The sequence below is a fragment of the Microcebus murinus genome, chromosome 14 (genome assembly GCF_040939455.1).
Source record: "Microcebus murinus isolate Inina chromosome 14, M.murinus_Inina_mat1.0, whole genome shotgun sequence".
In the NCBI taxonomy this organism is placed as follows: domain Eukaryota; kingdom Metazoa; phylum Chordata; class Mammalia; order Primates; family Cheirogaleidae; genus Microcebus; species Microcebus murinus.
Window position 1 is genome coordinate 61438261 of NC_134117.1, and position 14321 is coordinate 61452581.

General features: G+C 40.5%; 1 protein-coding gene across 1 annotated transcript in view; it reads left to right on the top strand.

Moving 5' to 3' along the window:
* Positions 1-12272, top strand: part of LOC142875561 (annexin A7-like) — a 163593-nt gene extending 151321 nt beyond the window's left edge. The window contains exons 7-12 of the mRNA XM_076010171.1: positions 5272-5385; positions 5610-5780; positions 8208-8378; positions 8456-8531; positions 10251-10363; positions 11870-12272. Coding sequence (XP_075866286.1) covers positions 5272-5385; positions 5610-5780; positions 8208-8378; positions 8456-8531; positions 10251-10363; positions 11870-11992 — 768 coding nt within the window. The 3' untranslated portion in view covers positions 11993-12272. The remainder of the gene's footprint in view (positions 1-5271; positions 5386-5609; positions 5781-8207; positions 8379-8455; positions 8532-10250; positions 10364-11869) is intronic.
* The last annotated feature ends 2049 nt before the right edge of the window (positions 12273-14321 follow it).

The following is a 14321-nucleotide window of genomic DNA, read 5'->3' on the forward strand; positions in this document are numbered from 1 at the left end:
GTACCAGCTGACCACAAAAAACGACATCATGCTATTTTGAGTTTTCAGTTGCCATCGAGAGAACTTAGTTTATGTTTGGGATGGTCTTCAGTAAATGTGTATGTGTTTCTACAAGTAATTTTAAATATATGTTTTCATGAAATATATTAATTTGATGGAAAAGCTTAATCAGGAAAATGAAGTAAGGACCCCTTTTACTATTAAAAAATCTGTCCCAAGGCCAAAAAGAAAAACCTTCAGGAACTTTCACTTCTCTGCTGAATCCTGTACCACAAATGAAATGACCGCCAGAATTATATCCTGATAACCATTCCAGATGGAATCAGAATTTAATCTGGTTCAAGTGTGCGTGTGGGGGGAATAAGTATTGTTTGTTAGGATCTTACGTAGAACATGGAATATTAAAACTGTTCTTGGCCGGGTGTGATGGTTCATGCCTATAATCCTTGCACTGTGGGAGGCCGAGGCGAGAGGATTGTTTTAGGTCAGCAGTTCAAGACCAGCCTGAGCAATATCGAGACCCTGTCTCTACAAAAAATGGAAAAATTAGCTGGGTGTTGTGGTATGCTCCTGTAGGCCCAGCTACTCAGGAGGCTGAGGCAGGAGGATCACTTGAGCCCGAGAGTGGGAGGTTGCAGTGAGCTATGATGATGCCACTGCACTCCAACCTGGTGACTGTGAGACCTTGTCTAAAAAAAAAAAAAGAGTTCTTAGGACCAAAGCTTGTTTTAGAGTCAGTAAATTATAATATTTAAAAACTGATCCTACTTAATATACAGTGTGAATGTTCTCATGTTTCCATATTTATAATGCTGTTTTCAAAAATTCGATTATGTAATGCCTATTTGTTATACATTTTTTTTTAAACACATAGGTGGCTTTCCTGGAGGACAGTATCCTGGAGGACAAGCTCCTTACCCTGGTCAGGTATGTTCACTCCTACTTTTTTTGTTTTTGGTTTTTGTTTTTGAGACAGGATTTCACTCTGTCACTCAGGCTGGAATACAGAGGTGCAATCACAATTCACTGTGAGCTTGAACTCCTGAGCTGAAGTGATCTCTTACCTAAGCCTTCCCAGTAGCAGTACAGGCACATGCTATCACGCCTGGCTAATTTTTAAATGTCTTTGTAGACAGGGGGTCTCTTTATGTTGCCCAGGCTGATCCCAAACTCCTGGCCTCCAGCAATCCTCCTGCCTCAGCATCCCAAAGTTTTGGGATTACAGGCATGAACCACCATGCTTGGCATAATCCTGCCATTTCAGTTCAGTCTATGTAAATGGATAATGCCCAAGAAGGGCACCACTCCTTTGCTGACATGAGAGGTTTCCATGAAGCAGAGGAAACAGTCTGTGACAATAACATAACACTTTAATCTTTGCTTCTGATAGAACTTGTGCCCCCTTTAGTCGATCTGCTTTAACCACTTCGGTACGGCGCTCACCGCCGCGAAACCTTGCCCACAGCTGGCACTCATAGTCCGCACGGTAGTTGGTGCTGTGCATTCACGGCGAATCTGTTTTCCTCTTGTGTGATGAGGAAAGCTTTAAAGCACGGAAAGCTTGTTTTACTTTACAGGCAGCTTTACTTGTAATATAAATCAGAATCGGTAACATAAACATATATGCTTTCATTACATTATTTTTAGATGTTCACAATTTTATTTTGATAAATGAAAAATTAGAAAAGTCATCTCACGGCTGTCGGCTAAAGTCGCTGTGCGCGTTCATCTGTGGCTGTTGACTACAGTCGACGCTCGTACCAAAGTGGTTAAATACGGTCCTGATGATTTTGATAAGACAAGCATAGGTCCTTCTCACAGGTGATGATGCTCATAGTTTATCCTAGAGATTCACATTGGCTCTTGGCATCGGTTTTGGTTGTATTAGCTCTTCCTTGCCCTTACTAGCAGTTATAACTATGAACTTGGGCAATTTGTTGATTGGATTTCTGGCAGTGGTTTATGAAGGGTGGTTTTTGTTTTCCACTTTTACCTTTATACTTTCCACCCTTCTTTCAGATCAATACAGAGTCCTTTCCTTCCTATCCTGTTTTCTCTCCTGTTTCTTTGGATTATAGCAGTGAAGTGAGTAAGGTTTTCTAATGTTCACTAATCACTAAGTACCCTATATGTGCTTTCAGTTGTTTCTCATTTCTCATATATTTATCTCTCACTATTCCTTTAGGACTCCGATGTATCTGTTTTATCTTTATGTCCCTGTAGTAATTGGTAGGTCTTTAAACATGGTAACCAGTAGGTCTTGATTTCTTAGTAGCCCTAGTGGGAAACATTTCTGATTTCATATATCAAATCTTTACCCTATCTCTGTATAGCTCCTTAACTTAATACTGTTTCATTCTTAAATTGCCTTGTTAACTTTTTAAATCTTGAAAATTTTAAATCTTGAAAGTTTTAAATCTTAAAACTTGAATAGGAATTCAAGTTACTAGGAACATAAGCAGTATAGCTCTATGGTTACATTTGTCTTGATTTTCTTACTGACTTCCATACTGTATATTTATAAAGATCTAGCATTTTCAAGCTTGTTTTAGCCTGGGGTAGGAGAAGGATTACAGTATTGGAAGAGAAACACCTTAGTGATTTTTGTTTGTTTTTGCTCACTTTCCTGATTTTTGAGGAATTTGAGCTTTAGAGAGATTGAGAAACTTGTCTAGGACTACATAGCTACTGAAAGACAAGATTTGTAACTTTAATTTCAAAGGTTTCACCATCTTTTCTCCTACAAGTTTGGTGTCTGGCTATCTGTTAGCAGGAGAAAAATCTGTCTGAAGGAGTATAGGTCTTTCCTATTTGTTCTAGAATGAGCCCTGGCAATACAATGCTTATATCCTTGCCCTAAAACCCAAACACTGGCCTTCTTTCCTAAGAGCAATGTCTGGGGAAGTCTTTAAGTTTCTTTATTAGAAACTTATTGGAAGTCCTGACTTGGATTTTATGCCTTTTGTTCTCAGCCTGCTGCGATGAGTCAGGGCACTCAAGGAACAATCAGAGCAGCTGCCAACTTCGATGCTATGCGAGATGCAGAAATTCTCCGTAAAGCAATGAAGGGTTTTGGTAAGGAAAGCAGATTTTTGTCTTCTATATTAATAATAACTTTAAGTGATTAATTCTAAAGTAAAAATGAACTGTTAACAAACATACAAGGGGGGCTTCTCTGTTGCTTGCTCACAGAGAGCCAGTTACTGAGACAACAAGGATTGTCGAGGAAGAAAGGATTTATTACAGTGGACGTGTCCACTGGGAGGGGGAGGTATGAACTGTCTCAAATCTGTGTTCCCAGTCAACATGGTCAGGGTTTTCTGGAGGTAAAATGAATAATGCATGAGGGGAGTGAGCATCATTACATGTTTGGGGCGGAGTGGAGGGCACCCAAGTACAGTGATAAATCATACTACTACATAGATCCCATGATCCAAAAATGGTGGATAAGTCCCTCCCAGGGTGGGGATTTTAGTAGTATAATGAGCTGGGTGTTAATATTGGTCATTTCTGATGTGTAGGCAGGATGCAGGGAATAGGCTTCTCAGGGGGTCTTAGTATACAGTCTGTGGTGGCATCACTTAGCTTGTCTTCTCCGGACAAACAAGTGGTGTAGGGCTTGACAAGGCCGGGAAAGAAACACAAAAGGGAATTCATCAGTGCAGCAGAAAGTTACAAAGTCCTGATCAGCAAATCTTACTGGTCTGGGAACTTGAAGCCTAAAAACTACAAAAAAACTAAACAAAATGTTTTCTTGTTTATGGAGCTGGTTATAAAACCTTATATCATAAACCAAGTTTATGTGTCAGGCTTGGTGCACACACCTCAATTTAATCTAGGGCCTAGCACCTTGTAAGCCTTCTAAGAGATACCCTCAAGGAGCACCCAGCACAGATTTTGTCGATTCTTAAACCTGTCTGGAGCTGGCTATGGAGGCCCATGCCTGTAATCCTAGCACTCTGGGAAGTCGAAGTGGGAGGATCACCTGAGCTCAGGAGTGTGAGACCAGCCTAAGCAAAAGTGAGACTCCGTCTGTACTAAAAACAGAAAAAATTAGCTGGGTGTGGTGGCACATTCCTGTAGTCCCAGCTACTCAGGAGGCTGAGGCAGGAGAATCGCTTCAGCCCAGGAGTTGGAGGTTGCAGTGAGCCGTGATCACATCACTGCATGCTAGTCAGGGTACTAGAGCAGGACTCTGTCTCAAAAAAACAAAAAAAACAAACCATGTATGGTTCTTCCAGGGACAGATGAGCAAGCAATTCAGGATGTTGTGGCCAACCGTTCCAATGATCAGAGGTAAAAAATTAAAGCAGCTTTTAAGACTATGTATGGCAAGGTATGTTTTTTTGTTGAGTGCACATCAATAGTGGCCCCAGTGAACTCTGCATTCATGTCAGATTGGAATGCTATCTTTTTATTAGTACCTGTGATATAGAGAGATAACTAGTCTTTAGAGACCTCAGAAGTGGTATATTCGCTTCTCTCAAAAGCGTTTTTTGGCCGGGCGTGGTGGCTCATGTCTGTAATCCTAGCACTCTGGGAGGCCAAGGCTGGAGGATCACTTGAGGTCAGGAGTTTGAGACCAGCCTGAGCAAGAGCAAGACCCCATGTCTACTAAAAAGACAAAAAATTAGCCTGGTGTGGTGGTGCGTGCCTGTAGTCCCAGCTACTTGGGAGGCTTGAATTATTCTTTGTTTCATGTATCTCTTGTCTTTGTATCTGTTACAGTGGTAGAACTGCAGGAAGGATTTGTTATTAGTCAGGCGTGGTGGCATGTGCCTATACTCCCAGCTATTTGGGAGGCTAAGGGGGAAGGATCGCTTGCACCCAGGAGTTCCATACCAGCCTGCGCAACATAGTAAGACCTCATCTCAAAAACGAGAAAATAATTATTATTGTTTATTGATAGAATGAATAAAAGTCATCTGCTTGAGTGTAACAAACTTTAAACATATATATTTCTTACATAATCAGATTTGAAATTCATGGTTTTGTAAAGCAATTCTATTTCAGTTTTCCATATATTTTTTTTAAAGACATTGTCTTTTCTCTGTTGCCAAGGGTGGAGTGCACTGGTGTGATCACAGCTCACTGTAACCACTCACTGTAACCTTGATTTCCTGAACTCAAGCGATCCTACTGCCTGGGCCTCCCAAAGTGCTGTGATTACAGGCATGAGCCATTGTACCCAGCCCCATATTTTCTAGAAAAAGATGTCAGTTACAAATTTTGGAGAGCACATGTACTAAGCTTGTGTTTGTAATTAAATAGGATTTAATCAAAGATCTCAAATCAGAGTTAAGTGGAAATATGGAAGAACTAATCCTTGCCCTGTTCATGCCTTCTCCATATTATGATGCCTGGAGTTTACGGAACGCAATGCAGGTACTACATGTCATTTATTGTATTTTACTCTATTTTGTATGTAAAACCCCACAAATGATCACAGTTCTGAATTTACAGTGATAAAGCAATACATTATTTCACATCATCCGAATATATAGTTTTTCGATTCTAGAGAACAAAGAAGTACTGGTGAAACAGTAAGATTTAATTACTTCTAGAAATTTTGATTATCTTTTGTATAATTCTCCCTTCTTTTCACATAGGGAGCAGGAACTCAGGAACATGTATTGATTGAGATTTTGTGCACAAGAACAAATCAGGACATCCGAGAAATCGTCAGGTGTTATCAATCAGAATTTGGACGAGACCTTGAAAAGGACATTAGGTCAGATACATCAGGGCATTTTGAACGTCTACTTGTATCCATGTGCCAGGTGAGTGTAGCATGAATGTATGTGTGTTGGTGAAGGGCACTTTATTGCCAGTGAGCATTCTTTATTCCTTTTGATATTTAGCAATCTTGAAATATTGCCATTTTTAAGAGGGGCAACACTGAATCCAGTGTACAGATGTCTTTGTAGTTACTACTAGGATTTATTTCTGCAAATCTGGCTTTTGTAAGGAATCAGAAATTAACATCTTTAAGGTTGTATGGAATCAGAAACCAGCTTGAGGCTCTGTGGCTAGAATGAAACTGTTCATTCATTCATTCATTCATTTACTTTGGCTCATAGTCTCACTCTGTCAGCCAGGCTAGAGTGCAGTGGCATGGCCATGGTTCACTGCAGCCTTGAACTTCTGGGCTCCAGTGATCTTTCCACCTCAGCCTCCATAGTAGCTAGCTCTACAGGCATGCACCACTACGCCACCCTAATTTGTTTTTATTTTTTGTGGAGAGGAGGTCTTGCTATGTTGCCTAGGTTGGTCTTGAACTCCTGGCCACAAGCAGTCCTCCCACCCCGACCTCCCAAAGTTCTGGGATTACAGGCGTGAGCCATTGCACCTGGCCTGAAAGTGTACATACAAGCTTAGCACTGTCCTGCCTATTACACTGGCCATTAACTGAAGACATGCAGGACTGCTATGGAAGTGCTAGAGGAGATGAGGACTGTGTGAGAAGAACCAGAAATGCAGAAAAATGTTTCAGTGTTCCCAGTAATACTGTGATTAGCACCTTCCTTATTCTAATTCCGCAGATGTGCTAGAGAATTGACAGAAAATACTCTAATTTAGGATATTTGGAATGGTATTAGGAACACACTTGGAATGAGATGATGCAAAAGACTATTCCATATCAGAAGTTATTGGCTATCCTGCTAGTGCACAAGGTTGGACTATCTTGAGAGATCTAAAAGCAGAGGAGGGGCTCCTAAGATCCAGGGGAAGTAGTTGCAGCTCGGGTAGGGTACAAAAGTGAGTGGATGTAGAAATGAAAAGAAAGCAGATGGGCTGAAGGAAACTGAATTTACCTACATCACAGTAACAGAGCAGGGAAGCAGGTTAGGATGTCAAAGGCACAAGAAGAAAAAACAGATACAGACATTTAATGCTAAAGAATGATTATTAAGACTTTATATGAGGTGCATAGTTTTTCTTTATGCAAGGTTCAAGGTCATACCTTTTTGAGGGTATGAGCAGAAGAGTATCTAGGAAAATGAGATTATATATAGTATGTATAAATCAAAAGACAAAAATTGGGGGAGTCTTTCCTGAGAAACTTTACCTGTGCTGTATTCAGTTGCCCATTTAGAATATGCCTGTACATATTCCTTGTGCCAGGTGCTTTTCAGAAGACAGTTCTCCACCTTCAAGGAGCATCTTTCCAATCTTTCTGTTTTGCTCATTGAATGGTCACTGAGACTCTAGAGGGCAGCCTTTCCTTGGTTTGGGTTTCTGTTTTTTTTTTTTGAGACAGAGTCTTACTTTGTTGCCCTGGCTAGAGTTAGTGCCTGGTGTCAGTCTAGCTGACAGTAACCTCAAACTCCTGGGCTCAAGCAATCCTTCTGCCTCAGCCTCCTGAGTAGCTGGGATTACAGGCATGCGCCACCATGCCCGGCTAATTTTTTCTATATATATTAGTTGGCCAATTAATTTCTTTGTATTTATAATAGAGACAGGGTCTCACTCTTGCTCAGGCTGGTTTCGAACTCCTCACCTCCAGCGATCCTACCGCCTCAGCCTCCCAGAGTGCTAAGATTACGGGCGTGAGCCACCGCACCCGGCCCTGGCTTTCTATTTTTGAGAGAAACCAATTGCCTCTTCCCTTCCACCTTGCCTCCTATCCCAGGAGAAGAATTTGGTATACAACCTGGCATGGTCTTGCAGAACTTGAGTTATTTATAGCTTCTAAAAAGCTCATGTGTCATTTTTATATATGTAGTTGTAATATATACGTATTAAGGTTACACTTAGATGAAGGAAAGGAAGTTTATGAAGCCTCCATATTATATCCTTCCTCCCTAGACTTAAACTCCTACAGGGCAGGGACCTTGTCTGTCTTGTGTCCCTGCCACCTAACATAGTGCCTGACACAAAGAAAGTGCTCAATACCTTTCAGTTGTATGAATGAATACAAAGTAGAACTCAGTACAATGCATGTTGATTTTAAATCCAAGCTAAGGAGAGTTATACTTTCTCCATTTCAGTGGTAGTGTATATCTCCTAGTGGAAATATTTTTGTTTAAACGTTTTCTGGTTTCATTTAGCCCTCAAATCTCTGAAAGCCGTCATGTTAACATAACATCATTAAACCATGATCATTTATTTAAATCGTCCCTTTAAATCCTGAAGTGACTAGGTTGGAACAAAAATTTAATAGAACTTTGATTTCCTTTGCTAATTCCTGCCTTCATCCTTGGCAGGGAAATCGTGATGAGAACCAGAGTGTAAACCACCAAATGGCTCAGGAAGATGCTCAGCGTCTCTATCAAGCTGGTGAGGGAAGACTCGGGACAGACGAATCTTGCTTTAACAGGATCCTTGCCACGAGAAGCTTTCCTCAGCTGAGAGCTACCATGGAGGCTTACTCTAGGGTAGGAGCTTTTCTTTGGAGGATTTGGCTTCTATTCTAAGATGTGAAAATATTTAACCCTGTAATTTTTCTTTGCAGATGGCTAATCGAGATTTGTTAAGCAGTGTGGGCCGTGAGTTTTCCGGATATGTTGAAAGTGGTTTGAAGACCATCTGTAAGATACTTTTGTGCTTTGTTTTTAAATGAATGAGAGCTTTGAATAGTCCGTTCCCGTTAAGTGATGATAATTAATACAGCCTCCTGGAATCTGCTTAGGCAGTAGTAGCTGGGCTAATCCTATATTTTTTAATGCAATTTCCTATGAATGGTTGGTGTGATCACATAAGGTTTTTTGGGGATTATTTGGTCTTTATAGGATTTTCTTGGGAACTATTCGACAGTATCTCATAGACTGTAGCACTAGTGCCACAGAAAACATTTTGAGCCCCCAAAACATATCTTTTAAGTACTCAGCCTTATGAGACGCTTTTTCCTTTTGAAATTAAACGATTTCTGGTAGTCTAACACTAGATGTCTAACAAAACGGAAATTTCATTCCCATTGATAATATAGGACTAAAGAGAATATTAGTAATACATTGGTATTAGCAATGGAATGTCTTATAAATGTTACTACAGTAATTGTAGTGAAAGTAAAAACATACAGTTATTACATCTCTGTCATCTGCAGGGGGAGCCTGCTAAGCGAATTTTCCAAAGAGAAACCTGTCAGATTTCTGAGCATCGCTCTGAAGTCTTTGCTCAAATCTGTGTTGTCTCTTTTAAATTGGAGTGTATCTGATATCCTTCTCTGAGCCAGATGGTAGTCTTATCTTTTAGAATTCAGATTTTTGTCATTATTCCTTTTGGTTTGAGGTATTACTAGGGTATAGATGCTACAGATTTTCATACTGTAAAGGGAAAACATGTACAGAATCCTAGTCCCTGCAACTATGGAGAGAAAATAGGATTTATTGGCCAAAGGGGATCTTCTAGAATTGAAGGCAATCTGTCGGATGCAGTTAGGAAGTTGGATGCTGAGAAAAATCAAGGGGGGGGGGAGACCATCCCCAACTCGCCTCAGGTTTTAAGATAATTGCATAGCTAATAATTAATGGTGGTAGCCTGGACACAGTGGCTCTTGCCTGTAACCCCAGGAATTTGGGAGGCCAAGGCAGAAGAATCCCTTGAGGCTAGCAGTTCGGCACCAGCCTGCGCAACATAGCGAGACCTCATCCTTACAAAATATTTTAAAAATTAGCTGGGCAAGGTGGTGTGTGTCTGTAGTCCCAGCTACTCAGGAGGCTGAGGCTGAGGCAGGAGGTCTGAGCCTAGCAGTACGAGGTTGGAGTGAGCTATGATAGCATAACTGCACTCTAGCCTGACACAGTGAGATTCTGTTTCTTTAATATAAAAACAAAAAAAAAAAAAAAGAAAGAAAAAAAAACAGGCCTGGCATGGTAGCTCAGGCCTGTAATCCTAGCACTCTGGGAGGCTGAGGGGAGGCGGGAGGATTGTTTGAGCTCAGGAGTTGAGAGCAGCCTGAGCCACAGGGAGACCCGTCTCTACTCAAAAAAATAGAAATTAGCTGGACAACTAAAAATATAGATATATAAAAAATTAGCTGGACATGGTGGCACATGCCTGTAGTCCCAGCTACTCGGGAGGTTGAGGCAGGAGGATCGCTTGAGCCCAGGAGTTTGAGGTTGCTGTGAGCTAGGCTGAGGCGAAGGCACCCTAGCCAGGGCAACAGAGTGAGACTCTATCTCAAAGAAAAAAAAAAAAAGAAAAGAAAAGAAAGATTCACAGGCAGGCTGGAAGTGGTAAATGAAGTTGGAGGGATAGAGCTGCTTGTCAGGTCATGATTCCATTTCTGAAGCATCTCTACCTTGCAGTGCAGTGTGCCCTGAACCGCCCTGCCTTCTTTGCTGAGAGGCTCTACTGTTCTATGAAAGGTGCTGGCACAGATGACTCCACCCTGGTCAGGACTGCGGTATCTCGAAGTGAGGTGAGTCAGGGCTTTTTCTGTTGGGTCTCTCTTGATGTTGAATGCTGATTTCTTAAAAGTTTCTCAATTGGTTGTTAGTTCCTCAGGAATGATGTTAAGAGCTCTTTGTCACTGGTGAGAGCGGTTGATACTAATATGAAGTACAGTATTCACTTTGTTTGGCTGTGGGAGAGGCTTGTATTAGTGAAACAAGCCGATGTGCCTTGATGAAGATAAAAACCAAGAGGTTTTCCTACTTGAGAAGGTCTGTGGAGATCGCTAGTTTATGGGATGTTGGAAGATACTTATCTTTCGATTTTTACTTTGTGTATTTAAAAAATTACATGAAAGAGCTATGTAAATTAATCCTATTGGATATCAAAGTTCTCAAAATTTAGCATCCCTTATTAATAGTAAAACGATTTTTAAAAAATTTATTATCTTTACCTAAATATAGCCTTAGATTTTTTTACCTTAAATTTATATATTTATCGGACTTTTTTAAATTTAAAGAACATAGACTATTAGATTTTACTAAAGAAGGTAGATCATTTTTTTAAGAAAATCAACATATGTTTTGAAAAACTTTTATTTTTCTTAGGCTTAAATTTTTTAAGTAGGATCTTTTTTTAAGTTGTGATATAATATGCGTAACATAAAATTTACTGTTTTAACCATTTTTAAGTTGCATTTAGTACATTCGTATTGTTGTGCAACTGTTGCCATCATCCATCTCCAGAACTCTTCATCTTGTAAAACAGACTCTACCCATTAAATAATAACTTCCTTCCCTATGTTTGACTTCTCTAGGTCCCTCATATGAGTGGAGTCATTCAGTATTTGTCCTTTTGTGACTGTCGTCTTTAACTTAGACTAATGTCCTTAAGGTTTATCCCTGTGGTAGCATGTGTCCAAATTTCCTTCCTTTTTAAGGCTGAATGATAGTCCTTATGTATATACTGCCTTTTGTTTATTCATTCATGTGCCTAGACACACTTGGGTTGCTTCCACTTTTTGGCTGTTGCGAATACCGCAACGAGTATGGGTGTACAAATACCTGTTCCAATCCCTGCTTTCACTTCTTTTGGGCATACCCAGAAGTGAAATTGCTGGATCATATTGTAATTCTATGGGGCTTTTTTGTTTTTCAGTTTGTTTATTTTTAGGAACCACCATACCATTTTCCACAGCAGCTGCACGCTTTTCCACAACGCACAAGTGTTCCCATTTCTTGACATCCTCACCAACACTTAATATTCTCTATTTTGATAATAGCCATCCTACCACATGTTTGTGAAATGACTAATTTTGGGATTAATAGATGAAACTAGTACCACCCTTATCCAATATTTTATAGAGCAGTGAATCAGACCTTTATTGCGTATGAGTGTAAGCTATAAAATATCAGTCAACTGTTGATTTTTCCCCCCTCAGTTTTCATCATTATTAAGATCTTGTCATTATTTAAATACCAGTTTTCTTTTGACAGATTTTTTTCTAACATCAGAAATATCATTTCTTATGCAGATTGATCTTGTGCAGAAAAAACAGATGTTTACTCAGATGTATCAGAAGACCCTGGGCACAATGATTGCAAGTGACACGAGTGGAGATTATCGAAGGCTGCTTCTGGCCATTGTGGGCCACTAGGAAGGATTTTCTTTTTGTACATGAATGAAGCTATTCATAGTTTATCCTTCAAAGCAGTGACTGACCTGCATGCAGCAATATCAACCATCACCTAACCAAAAGAGGTTTTTACTAAGGACTGTGCCAGGGTAATGTGCTTGGTCAGCACATGTTATTGCCTTAATTCTAATTTTTTCTTGATATACAATCAATGTGAAGCCATATCACTATGATGTAGTAATATCACAATGTTTGTTAAGCTTCATTCTCACTAATCTTATTCTAATCAGGATGACAAATCGAATAAAAACTTAAAACAATCTATAATTCTGTGTAATAATGTATATATTTTTTTCTAAAGTTTAAATTCTAAAGTTTAATGGTTAAGAATAGGTAACAGCCCAGAAATCATTCCTAGCAAGTCTCAGGGAAAATAATTAAAATAACCAAATAGGCTGTCAAAGGAAAATATCTGCAGTATGAGACAGCATAAGAATTTCACTTTTCAGAAGAAAATGATTAGCTGTTTGCAAAGTTACAATTGACTAAATCCATATCACCATAATTTTAGGACTTAAAATATGTACCAGTGGCATGAAATTTTACTTGCCATAAAGAAGCTTAGGACATAGTCACATGGTTAGAGGCATTTGAAAATGAAATAAAGGTCAATGACAAATAGCCATGCATAAAGCAGTTAGTTAAAATAGTAACAGATCTGAAAATGTAAGGAGACACACGATTGCTGCTCAAAGAAAAGTCTGCTTTAAACCGAAGACATAAGCATGAGGCTTAGTGCCGCAGATCATATCCAGTTTGGATGGTTTTTTAAAAGTTTTTAAGACATCACAGATCTGCTGGATAAAGCAGGAAGTCAAACCTAAGGAAATCACAAGCAAAAGGCATTCACTTTATTTTAGCAAAAAGAAAATCTCCAATACCTGTGAAAGAAATTGTTCATATAGTAGTTGAGTTCATTAAAACACTGCAAGTCTACATAAATTGGATACTTGCCCCTTCTGATTTCTCCATCATCTCCTGCAGGGCCCAGACAGAGAGGGACTGTTCTAACATGAAGGTGCAGATGGAGGGGTCTGAGTGGACATTCTGCACAGAAACAGAGAAAGCCATTAGCGTCACCATCATGCAGCATCCAGACACAGTTTACCTTAATATGCTCTGGGTTCCTTCATAGGAAAAGTGAGAGTACTCGTCAACTCTATACTATGAGCTTCTAGATCAGCATACACTGTCATTACTGCTCACATTTAATGCATTTTTAAAATCACAGATAACAACAGCTGCCACTTAGCGAGTGCTTACTGCGATGCACATTGCACTTAACTCCTGTGGTCACCTATACTAAGGATTATTACTAAGACTGGACAAGAAACAGAGAAGTTGGATCATGATGGTCCACTAGGCACAGGTAGCATGTGCCTCCTCCCTGGAAAAGAACCAGAATAGTAATCAGATTCTCCCATTTCAGACAGGTCATCTAGGAGAGACCACCAGGTTTCACCCGACAAGTGACAGGAAGCACCAAAAGCGGGTAAGGATAGGGTTCAGGGCATCTTGCCCGGTCAGGGGCTCACAGCTGGGAGAAGCTGCTGGAAACAAAGAGTCAGAAGACGCCCCCAGGGGATCTCCAAGCTCGTCCAGTCTCCAAGAGGAGCTTTCAGGATCTTGGTTACAAGAGAACCTCCCGACCCACGCAAGTTGCAGCCTCACATAGGGAGCTACTTGGAGAGTTTCAGAGACGTTGTTCCAGAAAGGGAAGCCACGCAGACCCCACAGGCGTCCAAGCCTGGAGCAGCTTGAGCCAGGCGCCATATTCTGAGAGCCAAACGCCAGGCGGCCCGGCAAGCCTGCGCGCAGCCCCGAGGAGGGATGGAGAAGCCCGACACTGCCACGCGCCCCTGAGAGGGTCCCCACCGCCGTGCTGGGGGCTGCTGTTGAGCCCGAGATGTGAGAAGACAGCACTTTCCGTAGTGTCTCACCATGCTGCCGGCTGAGGTGAGGCCCCACCCCTTCGGGCCACAGGTCAAGGCGCCGTTTTGAGACTTTGACACTGGGCGGTGCCGTCGTGTATAATTTTTTACAAAGTTGCTGAGAATTCTGCCTTCCACAATCTTACCAGGTCTATTGGCTAGTTAGAGTTGGTAGTATGTCAAAACTGTATTCCTTTTTTTAAAAGTTCATGTCTTTCGACCTAGAGGAGTAATTTGCATCTTATTTTGAGTAAATTGGTATTCTATATTCGTAAACACATTGCATGTAGAAAATAGATTAGTATTACCTATAGCACTTTTTAAAAAAGGGTCAAATGTATATATGCTTAAAATACAGA